This window comes from Strix aluco, chromosome 10 (genome assembly GCF_031877795.1).
Source record: "Strix aluco isolate bStrAlu1 chromosome 10, bStrAlu1.hap1, whole genome shotgun sequence".
Taxonomy (NCBI): domain Eukaryota; kingdom Metazoa; phylum Chordata; class Aves; order Strigiformes; family Strigidae; genus Strix; species Strix aluco.
In genome coordinates this window covers 9,832,042-9,854,901 of record NC_133940.1, presented here as the reverse complement: position 1 = coordinate 9,854,901, position 22,860 = coordinate 9,832,042, and the positions used below count along the sequence as shown (strand labels likewise).

General features: G+C 40.7%; 2 protein-coding genes across 2 annotated transcripts in view; one reads left to right on the top strand and one right to left on the bottom strand.

Moving 5' to 3' along the window:
• Positions 1-10,145, bottom strand: part of COMMD5 (COMM domain containing 5) — a 19,183-nt gene extending 9,038 nt beyond the window's left edge. Inside the window, 6 exon segments of the mRNA XM_074835186.1 lie at positions 1,257-1,307; positions 5,224-5,252; positions 6,382-6,542; positions 9,711-9,934; positions 9,936-9,998; positions 10,000-10,145. Coding sequence (XP_074691287.1) covers positions 1,257-1,307; positions 5,224-5,252; positions 6,382-6,542; positions 9,711-9,934; positions 9,936-9,998; positions 10,000-10,145 — 674 coding nt within the window.
• On the top strand, positions 9,997-22,860 carry FAM199X (family with sequence similarity 199, X-linked). The gene is made up of 6 exons (XM_074835185.1): positions 9,997-10,331; positions 13,225-13,444; positions 15,211-15,360; positions 15,660-15,821; positions 16,931-17,191; positions 18,082-22,860. The coding sequence occupies exons 1-6, from the start codon at positions 10,144-10,146 to the stop codon at positions 18,250-18,252; spliced, it is 1,152 nt and encodes a 383-aa protein (XP_074691286.1). The 5' UTR covers positions 9,997-10,143; the 3' UTR covers positions 18,253-22,860.

Here is a 22,860-nt window from a genome sequence, read left to right as displayed (position 1 = left end):
ACCATCACAATCATATATATTTACAACTCAATAAGCATATGTATGATTCAGTGTTACATTTAAGATTATAAAAGCAGATCTGTCTAGAAATCAAATCTGAGGTGCTCTTCTCTGGTCTCAAAACACAGAGCAAGATTACACTGGGTAATCACAGCTTTCAAAATGAGAAAAAGCTAAATTTTCCAGCATCGTGATTTCACAGTAGAAAACAGACAATCATGCATGCTTCAAATGACATCTAAATTTATCTTCTTTCTCCACTGCAAACAATATTTCCACTTTGCAACCATGAATTTTGCATTCTTAACACCTATAATTCAAACAGAAGAGCAAAGAAAAGATGAGAAGGCTGAATTTATTTTTACTCCAAGAACCTTTAGCTTTAAGCCAAGATCCTAACCAAGGAAATTAAAAATATTTTTAACTTTGGTAGCAGCACTCAGACTCTTGTGAGGGTATCTGAAATACCACAACTATGATTATCAGGATTCCATGCAGAATATCTGGGGCAGTGTTGGGTTAGTGATGCCTATGTGCTGAGTGACCTCAAGTTTCAAGGATGAAAGTTTTTCATATGCAAAAGGTTCAAGCAATTTCTAGATGTAAAATAAGCTAAATATGGTTGAGCAGAGAACCATATAGAAAAAAGGAATCCCGAGAATGGACAAGAGAGATAGGCTGCTCAAAAAGTTGTGATTTAATATTTCCTCTGGAGCTACTGAGGTATACTGCTTAGAAAATGAATTACAGCTAGGAGAGCACCTGATATCTCATACGTGTCATCAAGTCACCCAGTGTGAATTCCCAATTCAACTGTACATTAAGACTCGATTAAACGCTATCTGAGACAGCTTCCATGAACCACAGCATGTAGAAGACATATGTAGCCTGCCTCTCAACAAAGCAAGTCCTTCACTTTTGCTCTAACTTGCAATGATAATGATGATAAAAATGCTTAGTTCTGCAATGCATTTTTCATCTGTAGGTATTAGCACACCTTACAGAGTCTATAGAACATTATCAAAACTGATGGGTGGTGATCACAGAAAAATTGAAAATTGGCATGAAAGCTACTTACAGCATATATAGCCATACACGATGGACATCATGTTATGTTGAATCAGAATAATGGGACAAATCTTATTCTCATTAATTTAGAGAATTTTGCCGTTCCTTCAGTAGGCCTGGGATTTTTGTCAGCAGAGCTCTGTACAACCCTGCTGGTTGCACAATGCACGGTACATGAAGACACTAACCTGTTACCAAAGACTATACTGGAAAAGTCCACAATGAAATCTTCTGGTATCCTTAAAGAGAAGAGAAATACAAAATAGTTAAGTGTTTTGTAACCACAAATATATGGCCTTAGCTACAAAAAAAAAAAAAAATTCTATTATAGAACACAAAAAAATGTGTCAACATTTTCCATCTTCTATTGCTTAAAATTGCCATCAGCTCTTACGTAAGCACTTCAGTATTGATTCAGTCTAGGCTCGCAAAAGGACAGCCTATGTTTTTATATGAAGAACCCTAAAAACTGTATTACATCTTCCTGTTCTACCTAGTATGGCAACAGTGAGTTTCAGAAGAATCCAATATTTGCTTAACTTCTCTCAGTAAAGTCAAGAAAAGTTTTGCTGATGGCTCTGACAAGTGCAGCAGGCAGGCCCAGCAGTGCACTCTTTCAGAAATCCCAAACCGACACATGTCATTTCACTTTCACCTGAAGTGTGATCAAAAGAAGACAGAATGGATTGCTCCCTCAGAAGCAAACCAGACATCCTGGTACCCAAGATTACTTACAAAAGGAGCATATCTAACATGGGGAGGATAAGCATAAATTTGACCACAAGAATTGGTCGAATAGACTAACTCACATTCCATCCACCCTATGCCTCTCCACTACTTTACAGTTCCTCTGACACTGTTGTTGCTTTTCAGTTTAATATGTCAGGCTGTGAATTGCAAAGACTGCAGAGCAAACACTACCCATTCAGCTGCCTTTGCCACAGTGACAGTAACCTCCTACAGAGAGGCAGGCTGGACAAGTGGGAGAAGTAACTACTTCTGCTGCCACAGTTAAATCCAGCACTCAACATGAATCAGTGCCCAGAGACATTACTCAGCAGTGGCTTGAGATACACAGCGGTACATCAAAGAAAAATCAAAGCAAACAAGGAAGTTACCTGTCTTAAAGGGCTTACAGTGTCTAATGATGGGAGAAAAAACAACTCATCAACTCACACAGTGGGAAGATGAAACAGCAGTTATTAGAGCTTGAATTCCTAATGGAAGAAGTTGGTTAAAACATATTTTTAAATGGTACCTGGATAAAACTGAATTCATATTAGCAAGGTAGTTATTGGAGGCAAACTGGGAAGTGAGGAGGAGGGACTAGACAGTGCTTTTTTGGCTGCATGTGTCTTTCTTCCTTTCAGAAGAGTCAAGGCTCTATTTCTGCAAACATTACATATACTTTCCGTGCAAGTGTATCACTTAACCCATCCTGATGATGACTGAATATCCTCTGTATGTAGTGGAATTGCTGGAGACAGGGTTGTAATATGCTTATTATGATACCTATCACAATACTTGCTCAACTGCAAGAGCAAGCGTTTCTAAAACAGAAGCACTAATGCTACCTTTGAGCTTGCATTATTTTTGCTGTGCAGTTAATGATTTTGCTGAAAATTCTCTTCCTGGCTCAAGCAGCTTACACAAGGCCAGTGACATACTAAGCAGATCAGACACAGAGCATGGCACAGCTCAGGCCTGAGCTACAGATGGCAATCAGTTTTCAAAGGACCATTCTGACGAGTGGAAGGCAAGGGCAAAGGAAGAAGGTGTGAGGCTGTCTCAATGACATGTTGTTGGCCTGAGCCATAAAGTCATTAAACAGCCTGAGAGGGTAGGGAAAAAATAGCACCTACAACTTAAAAGTGAATTTGTTCTCACTGGCTCAGACCATCAGGCCAAGAAATAGGAGATACAGAACATCAACCCTGTGAAGCCAGTAATACTGATCTAATTAATCACAATTGGGCATGTCTCCCAGCCTCTCTCTGCACCAAAACTAGAAGCCAAGGCCAGCTGCATCACCAGCAAATTGAGACTTACAAGGCTTTATATGGGTGGAATTAGTCCAATCTTCAGCTTCACTGAAGGAAAGAAAATAGAATGCAGGAGAGGTGGAAAAAAAAGTAACCTGGCTCAGAGTTCAAACCTTTTAAAAGAAGACACAACAACAAAAAAGGTAAATAGGCCATTTTTCTGCCTTAAAATGCAAAATATCTGCTCGAACACTGGGTGCCAATAATGCCAAGACATGGCTGTTCAACCGATTACATGTGTTCTTCATGCACATGATCACAGGATGACCCACAGGAGTCACTGCAGAAGGATAAGTGTCTGAATGTAATTAGCAGGTGCCTTAAAAATGAGCAGGTATTTCATCTCTAAACTCAAGTGCATTGGGAAACATAGGAAATGACATTTCCCATAGGAATCAAAGATGCTAAAGGTGCTACCAAATTTACTAAGTATCACAGCTTGAGAGTAGAATAAGCTATTTACTCTTCTAAAAGTTTAGCCACAAGGTGAAGAGAGCTACTCACAGGAAATAAGACTGTCAGAGATGGAAGTTAGGAAGAGTCCCAATAATGTGAGAATCATGGGAGCAGAGCAGCAACAAGCAGCACATAAAACATACAAGTCTGCAAGCAACACAAATGCAGTTACCTGAACTATTGCTGCTGTATCAGCCGTGTTAACCAAAACAACAAGACAAAAAAGATTTATCAAGATACAAAAGATATAAAAAAGATCATCCAGACTTAAAAGTGTCTTCATAGTTCCATGAATAATCCATAGAGTGAGAAAAAAACCCTCAAAACCAACTACAAAAGTGTAAGGCATTAAAGTGTGGTCAAATGACAAGGACGGGAGCCTGGGAGTCTGTATTTCTAGATACAGCCAGTGTACACAGCCAGCCCAGCCAGTGACTTCTGGTACTCCTGTATACCAACCTTCTCCCCTGCTCAACAGAGGAATATCAGAGAACTTGGCATGGAGCTTTGAGTGCTCTTCATTACTCCTTAATCACACGGAACACATTTTGTGTGCACCATAAAAAACACCAACTCCCACTGGGTCAAAAGCAATTCATCAGTTTCTTACTGACCTACTTTAACCTGGGTGTGAACTCCATGACGTGGCAGAGGAAGCAGCTTGCATTTTAGCTCACAAGACAAAAGGCAGGCCAAACTCCAGCACTGAGCTGCAGACAAAATTGTATCAACTAGCAAGGCACCTTTCATCATGGCCCCAATTACACCTTTCACTGATTACACCCTGATTACATGTCTAAATCTGCAGCTTTATGCCTGAAGTTGCTCATAAAGTAAATTATGCTTATGACTCTGCAGAACAGCCAATGTGCAGGTTAATGGACAAATAAGGATGAAAAAAGACAGAATCAGAAACATCTATCTATTTCTCCTAGGTACCAATCAGAATGCTAAGAATTATGGGAAATTAGCATTTTAAAATAATTGAGCCTTAGCGCAGCGGTTTCTCTACAGATGAAAACATCAACTGCTGTTATTCTCTCATTGCTACTGAGTATGGAAATAAGGGAAAACCTGTAAAGATTATTAGCATCTGATGTCTAGCTTTTAGGATATGGACTTCTATTCAGAGACGGTCAAAATCTGTAACAGTCTGGCCAGAGTAAGTCTGTAACAAATGTTACGCTTCCTTGAGCCATTCCCATTAGGGCAGGAGAGATTGTAGCTGAACAAGGTGGTAGGATTTCATGAGCATTATATCATTGGCCTTTCAAAGAAGGAAAAAAAGTAGGGCAGTTTCTTAGCTTCTGAAATGTTACCACTGTCTTACCAAACCTGTTAAAAAATATTGCAGGGCAAGGTGGGGATGGCAGTGAGAAGGTCACTCACATTTGCATAACCTACATTACGGACTAAATTAGACCAATCTCCCCAGCATGTGAAATCAACTGCTCATGCTCAGTGCTAAATCAAGTCTTACACAACACCTGTTTTTTTCCTCTGGCTTTACATGACATTTGCCAACAGATGTATTATGCGTTATTTACAGGTAATTTTTACACCAACTTTGTGTGTAAGTAGTTGATTTGGGGAAGCAGTTACATAAAAGTTATGAAAAAAACAAACAGATTAAAAAACCAGGCATAAACAGGCATACCTGAGCTCCTTTAGGTCTTCCTTAAAAACCTAGAAAGACATAGAAGGTGAGATTTTACAGGATGTAGTCTTGAAAGATCATGTCTTACCTACTGAATTAATAGTGGTTACTTTCTTGGTATCTCTCCCCAGAAGTTTTAGTCTTGAGTGCCAGCAGTTTTGAAATGACAGGTTACATATTGAGAAGAATTTCCGGAAGTGTTCAATCAAGTTGTGAGAAACTAATTTTAAAGACCTAAATCTCTTGGAAGCCTTTATTTTTGAAAACAACATCCCTGCCATTTCTTTTCTGTAGCTATCCATAACACATTCTTTTAGAGTAACTATGTGCCCTTATTCTCAAATACGATTTGCAGTAACTTGTTTAAACTATGAGAACAGAATGGAAGTGGCAAAAGATCAGCTCTGAATACCACAAGCATACTTTCACTGTTTCCTGCAATATATGAGCTTTCTCAGTGTGCCTGGGTAAACAGGAAAACAGTATCTTAAACCAGAGAGAGGTGCTGGATACCCAGAAGTGGTTCACTCACATAAAAATAAAATGAGAAGAGAAAAAATGTAAGGTAAAGTAACATGAAAAAGGAAAGAAAATAGCCATGAAAAAGGGATAGGGGTTGGGAACATGGCAGATGTATACATATTCACAAAGAACATCCATAGCATAAGCAGAAACAGCACTTTCTCCCAATTCCCACTATACTGTTCTGGCCATAAGACCTTCCTTCCTCTCTGGCAGAAGCATGAAGAAAGGCAGGCAAACAAATACGAGAAATTTTAAGTGTGGACAAAATGATCGGTATGTGTGAACACACCATTACGGTGAGAGAGTTGATGCCAAGGAAATAACACTTTGCAATGGTTTCTTTTGGGGTTTTAATTTAAAAGTAAGAGTGAAAACAAACATGCACAGAAAACAAGATGCTGAAGCAAAAGAAGATATCTTTCCCAAAGCTTAAATACTCTTCCAAAATGCTCACTGTAAATCTATCCAACAAGCAAAATAAGCTCTAGATTTTTAACAGTTTCTTCCAACCACTTTAACTTGGAGCAACATTTTTATGTGCAGCTCCCCGCCCTGGCAAATAGGGTTTAGATGGTAACTCGTGTCTGACGCAGCTTTTAACTTATCAGGACTCCAAGTACTCCCAGAACTTACTTCTTGTTTGAAAGTTGATAAGGGGAGTCTCAATGCTTCTCGGAGAAGGGTATACATGCCAGAAATGAGGAAAGCAAGTTGTTCTTCTGAGAGATTAGTGCTATCTGCAATCAGCTTGACAGATTCCTTGCAGTCTTTTCCTTCCAATGCATTAACAGTGACTGTGAATAAGAAAGAAAAGCAAGATCCCTTAAAAAAGAGGAAGACCTGGAGACGGCGAACATTAACATACACATGTCTATGATTTTACTTGACTTAATGTACTGACATTTTTCCTGATGTGAAACTGTCACATGTAAATACATCCGATCATCCACCACCACAGGTCAGTCTCACCACACTTTACCAAAGGAACTTCAATGGATTAAGCTTTTGCATTGTAAAACTGAAGATGTTTTCATGCTGAAATTTGTTCCAGTGGGATAATGCAAAAAAGGTAAAAAAATTCATTGCTCACAAGTACAAATTCAAACTGAGTTTCTATCAACAAACTTGTTCACATGAGAAGCCCGCTTACAGATTCATTTCACTTCTGATACAGAGGATAAGAGAGGATTGAGAGTAAACAATTCAACACTGTTCTCCAATGTTTTACATAATTAATTTATCTTGGAAACATCAGCAGATACTAAGGATTAAATGAGCAAGGAGACAAAACTAAACCTTCAAGTCTTGTAGTCTGCACAACTGCTGATAATACAAACTCTAAAGGAAATTACTGTTACCCCATGTGGCAATATTATACAGTAATAACTGGTGTGGGTTTATCTCAATCCTCATCATTTGCTTATTCCTCCTTTTTCCATATATGCACTGGCTTATATAAATTTCTGTTGTCATGTCAGCCTCTGTCCTGCACTCTGATCAGTCTGGATGGACTGCTGGAGCCACAGGAAGCCCCACTGTGGATAAAAAAATAAGATTACTGACACAATCCCATTGCGGGATCGGGGCATTAGATTAGTCATTTATAACAAGCTATATTAGTGCTGTGAATAAAACATGAAAAGTTAAAAATATCCACCAAGTGTTACTGAAAGCCAACACTAAGAGATTAGCTTAATGCCAACATTGAAAAAAAAAAAAGTTTTAATCAAACTGCCAGCCTTACTTTTGATAGTAGGTGAGTTCCACTGGCTGTCTTCTAATTCTGGATAAATTCTTTTTGCTTTTCAGTTTTTAATGCACATCAAATTCAGTGGCGACTCTTGGATCATTCATGTGGCTGACTGAATTTGTCTGGCACTATCTGCATGGCAGATTTTACACTGTAGCCAGGGTGTGCAAGATGCTAGTACCAAGCTTTCCACGCTATCTGAAATAAGCTCTGCTCTACAACAACAAAACTGACTTTGAGGAGTCTACTGGAAAGGCCAAATACAGATCAGCACTGAGGCCTGACTATGAGATCATACACAGAGCAGGAAACAGGTTCCTGTCTACTTACCTATTTCAATACAACTTTGATCTGTTTCTTCAAAGAACAACAGGTTGCTTATGGCTTTTAACTAGACAGCTTTAATGACAATATTGGTCTTTCTGTTGACCAACCCTAATGACTGGCTAAAAATCCATGTCGTCTTTTATGACCTACTTGCAATACCCTAGCATACAAGATTTTTTACTCAGGGAACTCAGAAATATCAGCTGTACCAACATTTCTAACAGTCAATCGGAGGGAGAAAACAAGGAATAGCCCAAAAACATCCCAAGAAAATCTCACTGCTGGGTCACATGCTCCTGGCAGAAGATGCCTGCTGTCTCAAACTTACACTTGCAGTTTAGCAGAGCCTGTGATAACACTGGCTGGATAGCCCTGAGATAATGGTATATGAAATTTTTACATCATGAACTGAGCAGGCATATGAAGAAGCAGCATTTCATTTTTTATATTAATTAATGTTTAGCAACAGAGTAACTGCCACAGCCTCAAAAAACTAACTCGGTGCAAGTGCCAGAGGGATTTAGATATACTCTGTTGAAATCCATCATGCCTTCAAAGACTACTAAACCTTCAAAGGAGAAGCCGCTGTCCCGCAGGCTGTTCATCACAGACCAGCAAGAGCAGAAGCCGACGGGAGATTTGTGCCCGCTCTGCCCCACCTGAAGGCCGTCTCCATCGGCTCCGGGGGCATCACCGCCCTGGCTCCAGGGGGCTGGGGAGGACTGTTTGCTCCCCCTGCAGTGGGAAGCATTTATTGCACACCTAAATGAAGGCCGTAGTTTACACCGAAATTAAACCTGGATGGGCTTTAGGAGACGGTCAGGCTTCCTGGCACTGATACAACTTTTCGGTCCCCATTGTTCCTGCACTAGACAGCAAATATGGTCAGCATCTGTATTTACTTTTGTCCCAAATGCCTCTGCCTATATGTAGCTTTGTCACTTTTGTGAGGAAACCCTAGATACATTGCTCCATTTCTGACACTATGCAGCAACACTTTTAAAGACAAACCAGCTACCAGATGCTTTAAGTCCTTATTAACTCAAACTGAGAAGAAAAAGCCTGAAAAGAAGTTAGCTGAGAGAACATGCGTGTAAGGGTCGCAGCACTACGCCGTGCTGTGCAGCAGTTAACCACAAGCAAGCTGTGCTTTTGCTCTGTTAATCAACTTTTCGGTTACTCTGCGATTATCTTACATACAAAAATTTACTCAACCAAGGAACTCTGATTTTGGTGGTCAAAGATGCCTTGAGAGAGTCTCACCTATTTTGCCTTATCACAGGGAGAAGCCTCATGGACAAAAAACAAATCAAACACTTATTTTCAGTCTTACAGCCCTAACTTCAATAAGACTCCTGCACTTTGAGGTTCCTTTATTTTCTCCTGCCCATTATGAAAACAGCCATGGGGTCTCTGACTTTTACACGCCCAACACAATCTGCCAGTGACTCGACCACCGGCTCCAGGACTGAGGGATGAGAGGAACGATTTTAACAGCGCTCCGTGTGAGTTCGGGGGCCATTCATGGCTGCAAGTGTACGTACCTCATTCTCACGGATTTCACGGAATTTTAGACTACAACCAAGAAGTCCCGTCATTGTGTTTAACCCTCAGCTTTAGCTTCCTGCAGGGAAAAGCAATGGGAAGCGTCCCAGGAGACCTGCAGCCCGGCAGAGGGGAGCAGACCCTCCAGCCGTCCCTACCTTCCCGGGAGGGCCCCCCGGCTCCCTCAAGGAAGGCGGCGGCGGCCGCCCATCGGCTCTGGCAGGGAAATCCCTCCCGTCCCCCTGCGGCGGGACAGCGAGGGCCCCTCCTGCGCCCACACCCCGCGGAAGGCGGCAGGGAGCACCGGGGCGGGGCAGGCCAGGCCACCCCCGGGCCCTACCTTTGAGGAGCCGCCGGAAGGTCTCCTTGCCCATGTCCTGCACGCCCCGGGCCATGGCCTCCACCTCGGCCGGCACCCGCGGCCCCAGGAAACCGCCGCCGCGGCCCCCGCCGCTGTCGCCATGCCCGTAGGCCGCCCCCGGGGCCTTGCCCGCCGCCATGGCAGCGCGGCCCCGCCTGGCGCGGCCGCCCCGCCCCGCGCGCTGGGGGCGGGCACGCGCAGGCTCCCGCCGCCGCGGCAGGGGGCGCTGTGCCGTCGCGCCGCAGAGGGCCGGCGCCGGAAGGAGCCCCCCGCGCGCCGGCCGCGAGACTGAGGCGCATCCCGGGACCGGCCGCTCATGGCGGCGCTGGCGGCTCGGCCGCTGCGTGCGTGAGGCGCTCGCCGCCTCCTCCCACCGCCGGGCTGCGCCGGAGCCGTTCCCGGTCCCGCCGCCATGACCGAGGAGCCGTACGAGAAGTTCCTGGCCCCCGAGGAGCCGTGCCCGCTGCTCTCGCACCAGCACCCGCCGCGGGGCGGCAGCTTGAGCCTGAGCGAGGAGGGCTGCCTGGACGTCAGCGACTTCGGTTGCCAGCTCTCGTCCTGCCACCGCACCGACCCGCTGCACCGCTTCCACTCCAACAGGTCCGCCCGCGGCTCCGCGGGGCCCCCACAGCTGCCGCCCACCCGGCGTGCCCCGGCGGCTGGGCCGCGGCGGCTGGGGGATGCCGAGGGGCGGGGGGCGGCGCGGGGCTGAGGCGACCGGAGGCGCGGCGGCGGCTGCCGCCCCTGGCCTGGGACCCGTCGGGCAGCCCCCGAGGCAGCGGCGGGGCCGGAGCTGCCTCCCCCCGCTCCCCGGCCTGGTACCAGCCCGGCTATGGCTGTGCGGCGGGTACGCCAGGTAGCCCGCTCGCACGCCCGGTAGCCCGCTCGCATGCCTCTTCCCGTTGACAGGGTGGTGTGTGAGCTTGGTCTGGCTTTGGCTGATGACGTTTGTGTTGTTAGCGTGAGCTTGATTCGTTTTTAAGATGTGTTTATTCCTCTCCGAATTTCTTAAAACGCAGTTTTGAGCACTGTAGGATGGGCAGCTAGAGAGTGATGAGCTTATAATAATTAAAAGCAGGCCTTGCGTCGACATCAAGCAAACCTGGAGAGGTTCACAATGAGTCAGGCGGCTTGGTGACTGCACCGATTCCTGCAGAAACATTTCCATCCTATGCTACTAATTAAGGGCAAATTATTATGTCTGTAATCTGTAGAAAAGGTCTATTCTAAAAATGTAAATGCATCTCTATAAAGAAATTCCAGTTGTACTTATAATACCAAAACCACTGTCCTGCTTACCTAAGACCCTGTTTCTGCTACTATTTATGCATAGTATTAAACTTGAATATAGCAACAGCTTTCTTTGACAACAGTTTGTGAGCTTTCAGTCTTGAACATACGTGTGGGATAGTTTTAGTGCCTGTTCCAGAGCTGCAAAATACTTTTACTGGTTGTTAGTGTTTCTACTACACCATAATGAAGAGTAAATAATAAGGTAATTTTTCAGTTGAATTTATATGAAATCGTGGAAATGACACTTTAAAAGTGTCATTCACAAGGGCGTGCTCTTAATTATAGATTCTTAAATGATTCAGCATGAAGAGCCTTGATCAAATATGATATGCTTTCTTGCATTGTAAGACCCAATTGTGACACGAGCAGTAAGATGTATTCGTAGCATATCTGTAAGACAAATGTCTGATATTCACCAAATTTGCATGTAATTAATTTTCTACGTTTCTCTTTGTATTGCCTTTCACTTCCTGAGTGTGTTATTCAGGCTCGCTCATTTTACAAACCCAGTTTTGTAACCCAGGCATCTTGAGTGTTTCCCCTCTCTGGGCAAGGACATGCCCTGTCTTGCACTGCTTAAGCCCTTGCAGATGCACGGTTCAATCTGTGGTGTTCGCATAAGGCTTTCTATTTTTTTAAAGTTACAAGTGATTTCAATGTAGTTCCCTCCTCTTGTTAGTCCAGTTCACCCCAGCAAGTGCAGCAGGCCCCCTAGGTATGAGAAGGCGAGGGCTGACTGCCTGTTCCTGCAGTGATACTGTGTACCTGGAGTATCTGTGCGTAGTTGGTTGGTGCTAGACACCCTGTACTTCATCTGTGTTTTGATGGGTCTGGAAACTTTGTCCACTCTATCTTTCCTTTCATCGATATTTCATGAGTACTGCAACTGTAGTACTGTTCAGAAGCATGCTGTGTCACCACTCTCATATTCTACTCTGTACCAATTGATTGCCCTGCCCACAAGAGTCTGTGCCAGTAAAACATCGCACATGTTTAAGGGATGCAGAAAGGGAGGGAGGACAAGATCTCCTGAATCTGCTAAAAGACAAGTTTTTGAAACATCTTTCACATTGGATGAATTCACTGCTGGCCAGATAGATGTGGGAGTCACAAACATATTTAGCCAACCTGTATACAGCTTAAATAACGACGGGGAGGACCAGCCTTTCTGGGTGATGGCATTGCTCAGCTTTTGCAGTTGGATAGAGGAATGTTTTTGTAGTTAGCCAGGCTGAAGTGGATGGGCTGATGGAACGGGAGTTGATCGCATGGGTTTGCGTGGTGAATGTTAGAAGCCCTTTTCAAATTGTTTTGGCTGTATTGCAGTGCTGTGCTGACTCATAGTTGTCTCGACCTACTTTTCACCAATATGTAAAATAAATCCAGATATGGAGACTGATTTCATGAGCTTGTTAAATTCTGACTTACTCTCATTAGAGTGAAAAAACCTGTTCTGTGAAGTTTGAGTCCTCCATTGCTTTCCTTTAGCAACAGCATTAACTAGCTTTTAAAATGAAATTATGAGGGGAAAAAAATGTTTAGTTTTGGCGTGGTAGCATTTTCACACAGGTCATTTTCCCATCTTGCACTGTCTCATTCCAACAGCATGTCCAATATTTTTGGCATTCAGAGTTGAAAATAGTGAATAATGGAGCCTAGGGTATATCTATGTGTTTCTTTATTAAGCCTTAGTTTTGTGGGGGATTATCAACCTAGAATTTCTTTTTGACTTCTATTTGCCCTGAAGGCCAGCTGATTTACTTCTGAGTTTTGCTTATTTCAATTTACATGGAAATTTAAATATCCCAGCATATGGGAAATTATATTTTTAGTTCAATGTATTTAAAAAAACAACCAACACCCTCCCCCCCAACAAACAAACAATTTACACACTGCAGGAATCATGGCTCTGGAGTGGAAACTGTTAATGTATTAGAATAAAGATGTAATTATACTAGCTGTCTGTGGATTTTTGCCTTACCATTTTTAATGTTGAATTCCCTTTGGTGTTGTTTAGGGACCTTTAAAAATGTTTTAAAATAGAATACTTGATTTTACGTAATTATAACTTATTTCAGTAAAATCCATGTGTAATGTTACTGACAAGCAACGTGGAGATAGTTTTATGAAGCTGAAAAGAGTTTATCAGCATACACGATGCCAATATGTTTCCTGTTTTCTGTTTTGTCCTGTTTTGCAGGTGGAACTTGACGTCCTGTGGAACCAGCGTAGCCAGCTCAGAGTGCAGTGAGGAGCTGTTCTCATCAGTTTCAGTTGGTGATCAAGATGACTGCTACTCTCTGTTGGATGACCAGGAGTTCACCTCTTTTGATTTGTTCCCTGAGGGTAGTGTCTGCAGTGATGTCTCTTCTTCGATCAGCACATACTGGGATTGGTCAGACAGTGAGTTTGAGTGGCAGGTAAACTAGTTCCGCTGTAAATGTAAAATTTTGTATAGACTATTAAGTGCTGGGTTTAGCTTTAATTTAAAAGACCTTGCCATTTGTTTCTTTGTAACTACTGAGCAGATATCTGAATCTTCAGCAGTAAAGAAAACGTTTTGTTCCATTTTGTTCCAGTGTTCTTAATCTGGGGGAGAGACTGAAGGTCAGCTCTTCAAAGAGGGACACTTACATATTATGATAGTTTGGGTTTAGTGACAACACGTGTCTTGTAAGCAGGAGCTCAGATCCTCTGTACTGAGGATCTGCCCTACTAATGAAATCTGGTTATAGATGTCTGCTTCCAGTGATTAGGTTGTGTTAAACCTTCCTTGGGAATGGAGCTGGCACCTAGGTGAAGTGTAGAAGCTCTTGCCATAGCCTATTTCCATCTTTTTTTCTGTGCCAGTAAGAGTACAGAGCTCACTTTGTCTCACCAGGATGGGAGAAATGTGAAGGTGAATCACACCCTCCTTTTTCCTAGTCTCTGTTGGATGCAGTCCGGGTCAGGTATCTCTAGTTTGTGGTAGTCGTCTTTGTTCAGCAGTTTTGCAATTGTGATATGCAAATCTTTTTATATATTATAGACTTAAATTGACTTTTTATATTATAGACTTAAATCAACTGTGAATGTATGCATAACTTTGAAATAGGAAACATGGTGCTTCAGAATATACTGAGGAATGCTTTTAAATTTTGTCATAAAGCTTAGTCAAAACATGTACAGAGCCTTTGAAGTGCCAGTATAAGAACCGAAAATACTGATTTCAAGAAAGCGCAAATCTTGTTCCAGAAGATGCAGATGAAGTTAAGATAATGTGGACTGAGATTAGCTCTGAATTTCTCACTGTTTTAGTCTAACTGCTAGTCTCTATGTATATTGTATCATAGAAGCTACAAGTGTGTTTGTATAATGCAGCCTGTAGGAACAACTCAGATTGGATCCCGAAGAGTTAGAGCTTCGTCGAGTTGTGAAATTTTAATTGTCTGATAAACTTGGCAATTGTTTTGAAAAGAAGCAATTTCCCGTGTCTTAGTTAGCTGGCAGCATGTTTGATTAGTAACTAGCTTTTTTTATTATTCTTTGTTTTTTAAAACAAGCATTTCTTAAGAGACATACTTGATTGGACTTGTAGAATTTTGGAAAGACTTTTTTGTGGCTCTTTATGGTGTTATCTGGCAATATCTGAGCATGAGTAATCCAACTGTCACACTCAGACTGGAACTGCATTCAGAAGTTACATGTCAGTTGTATAAATGAAGCTAGCTAAAGTTCTGCAGTTGCTTCCAGGAAAATGACAGTGATTTTAATTGAATTGTCTTGTGTAATTATGGGGTGTGGTATAAATTACAAACCTACTTTGAAATGATCTTCCTTAAACTAGACTTATGCTTTAAAATGGGAGGTTTAGATTCAGGTTTGGATTGTAATGGACAATTTACACTGATGGAGAAGGGAAATAGTTGAAATGCCACATCATTCTGCTGTTTTCTTAAATGCAAATTTTTAAAAAGAGGATTGATAAGCAGAGCATAGTGTGAATAGAGTTTGCTGCACTTGCTGTTTGTTGGAAGGTTCAAAGGAGTGCTGCAGGATTATGAGTAATTATTAAGTTGTTAGAGTACATAGATAAGCGATGCTTTGCTAATTTGACAGTATGTTTTGAATTGTTAATAGTGTTAGAATGATTTTAAATCTGCCTACTGTATTCTAAGGCTTTGTTCTTTCTCTTGCATATTACAAGTTGCCTGGCAGCGACATTACAAGTGGGAGTGATGTACTTTCCGATGTTATACCTAGTATTCCGAGCTCTCCTTGTCTGCTTCCAAAAAAGAAAAACAAGCATAGGAATCTTGATGAACTTCCATGGAGTGCAATGACAAATGATGAACAGGTGAAATCGACTTTTTTCCTATGTGAGAACTGTAATATACAGAAGATCTTTCAATTTGTGCCACATCTTGAAGGACATACTGATTGCTGTAGGTGTAAATGTAGACCTATTCAGAACTACTGGATTATTGCAACTAAATCTTCTTGTCTTCTGCATCTGTAGTAGGCAGTTTAACATCTATGCAGGTTTTCACCCTGAGTTTCTGAGGATACTCGATGAGCATGTTTTATTCTGTTGGTCCTTGCTTTTTTTCATTTGGAATCAATACTACTTTAATACTGCCTTTCTTTGGGTCTTAGGTTGAATATATTGAATATTTGAGTCGCAAAGTCAGTACAGAGATGGGCCTTCGAGAGCAACTTGATATTATTAAAATTATTGATCCTACTGCTCAGATCTCACCTACAGATAGTGAATTCATTATTGAATTGAACTGTCTCACAGATGAAAAACTGAAACAGGTGAGTTAAGGTTTGTACATTTGACTTTGGGGTTTCAGCATCTGATAGGCCTTGCAAAATCTCTTACGGAGTTGTGATCAATTTTTATACATAGTCATTAGATACAGGGAGATACACTAGAGCATGATATTGTCAATGAGGGAAAACAGAGTTCAAAAGCATATTGTATGTAATAAACCTTTATATGGAAGACTGTGGTTATATATTCTCAATATGCGTTAAGCCTAAACTGGTGTGTGTGTAGTGAGTTATGCTGTGGGCCCAGTACCACTTATGACAAAGCATATTCTACTTCATGACCATCAACTGCTTGAGGGTCTTCATTTGCTCGCTGGATACAAACTAACATTTAAAACTCCAAAGGATTGGAATTCATTGGGGAAGACCATAAATTTCATGTAAAAAGGGATTCAGAAAAATGTGTTTTAAAGATGTTACAAAATACAAATTACAACAAAGCAGGGTACCTGATTGATCTAGATTATGCTACTGCTTTTTAGTCTTTGTACTATTGTGATGTGTTGTTGGGAAAAGATGCAGTATCCAAACAAGTAGAACTCCTCAGTGTTACTCTGTGATTGTGATGAAGGGAAAGATTGAAAAGGGAAAACATTCACTGCTCATATGGGCTGGCCTATTTCATATTTTGAACGTTTTATAAGTGTCATCTTAAAGTAGAAAAGTACCACTTTCCTTACACCCACCTTTGTTTGAGTATACCTAGCAAAATAAAGGGGTTTGATACATTAGGTAAACAACTTAGTTTAGTTGAACTTGACTGATATTTGTGTTTGGTGTTACAATAACTTACTGTTATGTAGTAGAAAATTTATGGGGCAGGATAGGGGAAAAAAAAACCCCAAATCTCGTTACTTAGTTTTCTTCCTTCCATAATGAAGTTAATATTAACTTAGTTCTTGGTTAAGTTCTCTTGATGACTGCCAGATGGGTTGGGATTTAAGCAGCCACAGCAAAATGTTTTAAGACTAACTGAACTGGTCCAATAACTTGACCATTATTAATAGGCAAATTATGTTTTTTCCATGAAAAGGAGTATCTCTGTACAGTATTTATCAGGTTTCAGTAATTCTGCTGCCTCTGTTCTAAAGGTGAGAAACTACATCAAGGAACATGGACCTCGTCAACGGTCTGCAAGAGAAAGCTGGAAGAGGAGTAGCTACAGTTGTGCAAGCACCAGTGGTGTGAGCGGTGCCAGTGCCAGCAGCAGCAGCGCCAGCATGGTCAGCTCAGCAAGCAGCAGTGGTTCTAGTGTTGCTAACTCCGCTTCAAACTCGAGTGCCAACATGAGTCGAGCGCACAGTGATAGTAATTTGTCCACAAGTGCTGCAGAAAGAATCCGGGATTCAAAAGTAAAGTTTCTAATTATGTACATGTGCATTGAGCTGTCTAACTTGTTAAGTTTGCTTATGTGATCTTAACTGGGATATTTGTACTGAAGGAGCATGGTTAGTAACTGAGGATCTGCTGAAGTTATCTGGCTAAACCAATGCTGACTGTTTCCTCTGACATGGCCATAAGGAATTTAAACTTGTGCTCTTCCCATCACTTCTCTTCTAAATGAAAGCCTGATGTTTGTATGTAGTAGATCTTCTCATTACTTTTGTTTAGAATAAGGTGGGTGGGGTTCAAATAAGGGCTTATGCATCTAACTTAATTCCTTGAATGAACACACAGTTTTATAAAAAAAAAAAAAAATTATTCAAGACTGATCAACCTAATCTAGGCATAATTTTTGGATAGCAGACTGTCTTAGTTGTGGTTTTTTTCCCAGCCAGAAGTTTCATCAGGCTTTTTGAATCTTCTTCAGTTTATTTTCCCAACGTGTCTCATGAGATTACTTGGTGAAGTGTGTTTCAATTGAAGTTGAATTACTGAGGCACTTGTCCTCTCGCCTTAAATCCAAGAGTGAAGGGGAGGAGCAGTTCCAGCTTGCTCTTCAACATGTCAGGTTGTTACTGTAAGACTGTAACATTTCCTGTACAGTAAAGATTCTTCCAGTCAAAGACTCAGCTATGCAACATCCCATGTTGTGCCTCGTAACTCAGACGTGGTAAATGGTCTTGGTATTGTAATGTTGGATATGATTTTGGATGAATGTTTGCACCACGTCTGAGAATTCATTTTAGTTATTTTTCAGAGCAGACATTATTTTAGAGTTTAGTTTATATTTGCCAGCTTTTAAAGGTGGTGTCTAATCTACAGAACAAAATCTTATTTTTTCTCTTCTGTATTTTGGCAGAAACGTTCCAAGCAACGGAAACTACAGCAAAAGGCCTTACGCAAGAGACAGCTGAAAGAACAAAGACAAGCTCGTAAGGAAAGACTGAGTGGATTATTTCTTAATGAAGAAGTGCTCTCTTTAAAAGTGACTGAGGAGGACCATGAAGGAGATGTGGATGTTTTGATGTGACAGGGGTGAATTTATCAGTGTTCTTTCTAAGCCTTAAATGTATTATCTTTATTGTTTACATATATTTCTTGACCAAATTTTGATTAGTGTTAACAGTTAACAGTAAACCAGATCTTTTCTCAAGTGTAATTTTGGTAAGAAGATCTAAGTATTGAGTAACTTCAGCTTTTTGAGACTAATTTTGCAACAAAGACTTCAGAAACTTAACTGTCTTCTGAAAAGCTGCCGAATAGATACAATTTTAAGGAAATTTGAACTTGGCTAACATGCTGTCTTCCTTGCAAGATGTAAATCTAAGGGTGCTTTTGAATGACACTAGGCATGCATTACTATGCTTCATCTTTTTTGTTTTTTCCAACTTAGAGTTAATATTACACTTGGCTTGTTCTGTCTTCCTTTCCCATTATTAGGAAGACTGTTTAGCACAGGAAAAATATCTTTCGTTCTATAGGGCTTTCTTCAAGTCTTGCTCTTGGATCGTGCAAAATCCAAGTACTGTGATAAAGGCTTTTTTAGAAGTTGTGGTTTAACTCAAACTACACAGAAAATGAGAAGCAGGACTTCTAATGCAGGGAATCTGTAACACAGATAATGCCTAATAACGTCGTTCTTTGGGAAGCAATTAGAATTCAGAAAAACAACTTGCAAGCTTGGTCTTCAGAAAGTTACTTTGCTGCTCAATATCTTATAGTATGATTATTACTAATGGTTGACCAGTACATCCCTAGTATTACTATGAAAAGATTCAAATAAAAACATCTTTATGCATTGAAAGTACACTAATCTGCAACTAAGATGTCTAGGACACTACTTACAATAGTTAAAAATGCTACTGGAAACAGAAGTGCAAACAAGTGGCACACAACTTTGGTGGCTTTTTTCCCCAGAAGCATATCTGAATAGATTCAAGTTGGCAGGAGAACTTAATTAATGCAGCTGTGCTTTTTAATTGTATGTTTAGCTGAGGATGTGTCTTCTGTGTGGGTTGTTACACCATTACATGTTTCAGAGTTCTCCTTTTGTTGTCTATCTGCTTTTGAAATTTCTCTTGCTAAGAAAATGAGTTAAAATTGTGGCTTTTGGGTAGGGAGGTAAAAGTAGTTTTAACCTGTTTCCTAATTCTGACAATCTGTAAGGTGACTTTTGCCTTTATCTTGGAACTACTTGTTACAGAATTCCTTCCCTTCAGAGCTGAGCTAAAAATGATACTTCTAAATTTCAATGTGAAACTTAAAAGATTATGAAAGTATTTTCTAGTTCTGAGTTTAGGAAGTAACTTTTCATTATCATCATGCTTCATTACTTTCATTTTGCTCTTGTGAATTAAGGAGCTTGGCAGTTCAGTGTGGCCACGGGTGCCTGTAATGGCAGGATCTAGCCAAATCCTCTAGAATTGCGTGATCAACTTTATATAGGACTACTCACATTCATTTTGCATGTCCTGCACAGACTTATTAGCCCTGACAGCTGAAGTATTTTTCTTTCAGAAGTGGCATTCCTTGCAGCCTCAAAATAAACAGCCGGGTAAGGTATCTGAACAATGGCCTCTGAAAGGTCTTAGATGAGAAATAAGCAAGGTCCATAGTCAAACTAGTGTGTGTGAACTTAGTCACTCTTACAGCTGCTAGACAGCAGGTACCCAGACTTGCCCACTGACTGATTAAAAGCTACGTAATGTCATTTTAAACTCGAGTGCTAGCTATCTCATATGGCCAATTATTTGGCCACTACCCAGAAGGGACTGTTACCTGTCAGTATTTGCTTGTACTGCACTACATAGCTGGTTGATGCCTCCCTTCCCCCTGTAGAAACAATACCAAAAACTTCTTAACAGTATGTTACTGAGAACTTAGATTGTCTTAAATCTGGAGCTTTTTTAAAATATTTTGGATGGAAGAAAAAATTGAATTGCTGTCTATTCAGCTGATTTCAGGGTGCAGTCATTGAACTCTTGCAACTTACCATGGCAGTAATGGATGAATTCATCATGAAACATTTCACTGTGTACACTGTTGCAGTTCAGTACAGTACAACCTTTAATTTCTGCAGTGACTTTAAAATGTGATTTTTTTTTTTTCCCCCCCCAAAGAAAAACGTATGCTTAATCCTGTAGAGAATTGAGACTCTGAAATGAATTGTAAGAAAAGTGCAATATCTCAGTGTGTGGAGCATTGAAAGTGTGTCACTTTATTCTGTTTCAGCAGCTCTTCAGAGTTTAAAATCCCTCAGGCTTTGTTGAGAGAAGACCCCCTTGTTTTGATGAGGTACAGTTCTTTTTGGTCACCTGTCTACTAGCTTCCAGAGATCATGAAATGGGAGGATAGTATTTCCATCTTGATCTTAGTGTGAGCACATACGTATAAATTAATCCAAGCGATTAGATGGGTCCAGTTGCTCATCTGTTACATTGGATGAAAAGGTCCTGGGTGCCACAGGAGCTGATTGTAGTAAGTTGTCTCCAGCTGGGTACTTCAGTCACTCGTGCGACAGTTAAAACGATAGAAGAGAGAGGATTTCTAGGGGTTCCATGGTAATAATTTATAGCTCTGTGATCTCGTAGTCCCAGGATGCTTGTAACCTAAGAATACAAAACTCTGAATGTTCTGCTAAGAATGCAGAATAACATCTTGCTTGCCTGAATGTTGGTCTTTGCCAAGTATTTGGTATCTTAGAGCATCAGGCCTGAAGTAGCTGTGGGATTCAAGAGTTCTCACATACTTCTACATGTTTGGGTTTTTTTCTTTTTTCATCCTTCTTAGTTCTAGTGACACACTCATTTTATGGAGGGGGAGATGATTTTTGTCAGATTCTTGTCTTTCCCTGCAATATGCTCTCTGCTTACCCAGGGAAGTGGTTGAGTCACCGTCCCTGGAGGTATTTAAAAGACATGTAGATGTGGTGCTTAGGGACATGGTTTAGTGGTAGACTTGGCATTGTTATGTTTATGGTTGGACTCGATGATCGTAAAGGTCTTTTCCAACCTAAATGATTCTATGAATTTGTATTGGGTACCCGTGGCATTAGTCGAAGGGTTGGAATTTTAGTTAAACCTGGTCTTGCTGGTTCGAGTGTTGGCCATTGTGGCTACTGCTTTGTTTTACAGGAAGTTATCTACAGATTATCGGGTTCAGATAGAGAAAGAAGAGTAACAGACTGCTAAAATCGTGCATTCTTATTTAGTGCTTTTTCAAAAAAGAACCAAATTTCTGCTTTTTATTCATAGATAAAACATGTCAAGCTTAAAAGCAAAATAGAGACAAACATGAGAAAGCTCAGTTGTATGGCTCCGTGGTACTGAAGCTGTATATCTAGGTGCTTTGTACTCACTGTAATATGAATGTAATCAATTTACACTCTGTAACGTTAACAGTTTGCTTCCATGGTAACTTTTTCTCTAAAAAGGCTTAGAAGGAGCACTGAAAGTCTGATTGCAATAGGACTGTAAACAATAGAGAACATTCTTTTCTAATATGATTTTAAATATGCGGAAGAAAACTAGCTGCCTGACAAACCTGTCTTAATTTTTGTCTGTGTATCTAATGTCATCCTTTGTCTCTGTTAAGATAATATCTATTTTTCTTTATCTGGGAAACTGACTGAAAGATGGTTATAGTATGCTCAGTATGGGATGCTTACTAAGAAGAACAAGAAGAGTCTTTGCAAGACTTTCCTGGGCTTAACTTTTAGTTCTCATATTGTGGTTTGAAACCTGTGAAGATCATTCTCTGGGGAAAAATCAAACCAACTTGCTTGAACTTACTCATATGCATTTACATCAGAGAGCATATACAATATAGAAACATATAAAAATGGCAATATTTACTGTTCATCTATGCTAAATGGCCTGAAGCCATTTCTTTTCTCCTAACACACTTTCAGCTTTGAAATCAGTTGATGCATTGGTCTATAAATATTAATAAACCTGACTGTTTTGGGTGCTCTTGAAGTTCATTCTTATAAGCCAGATTTTCATGGCAAGTGTTGTTAGATTCATTGGTTTAATGTTCTTTAGCTTACTGATCTTGCAGTTCTTGGGCATAGAAAAGACAAGTCAACATGCAATTTTCCATTCGAGGATTGCTCGAATAGTTTGCCAAGGGAAAATCCTAGTAATATTCAAAACTCTATTTTGACTGTTAACTCTGATTAATCATACTTGCATTCTCTTTCATCTGGCTAACTTTAAAACACTTCCAAATTACAAATAAATTCTTCAATTAAAAAAAAAATTGTAATGTTGAAGCCTTGAATATAGTTCATAACCAAAGCAAGGGGAAAGTGGGGTTTTGTGATGGGTTTTTTTGGGGGGGAGATGAGATGGGAGTATAGATTAGAGTATATGGTACTGCTTAAATTGAGTTGGTTTTTTTCCCCAGGTTCTCTGCTAATTGTATTGCTAAAATGCACTTTTGTATAGAAAACTGTCCTCTGTACATTCTGTATCTACTTTACACAATGTTTATAGAGATTTTTCTGAAGTTGTGAAGGATTTACTGAAAGCTGCAATGCTGGTGACGGATGCTGTTGACTTCAAGTTTTCATTGTATTTGAAAATAGTTATGTGCATACTGAAGTACAGGTTGGAATTAAAATTGATGACATAGCAAA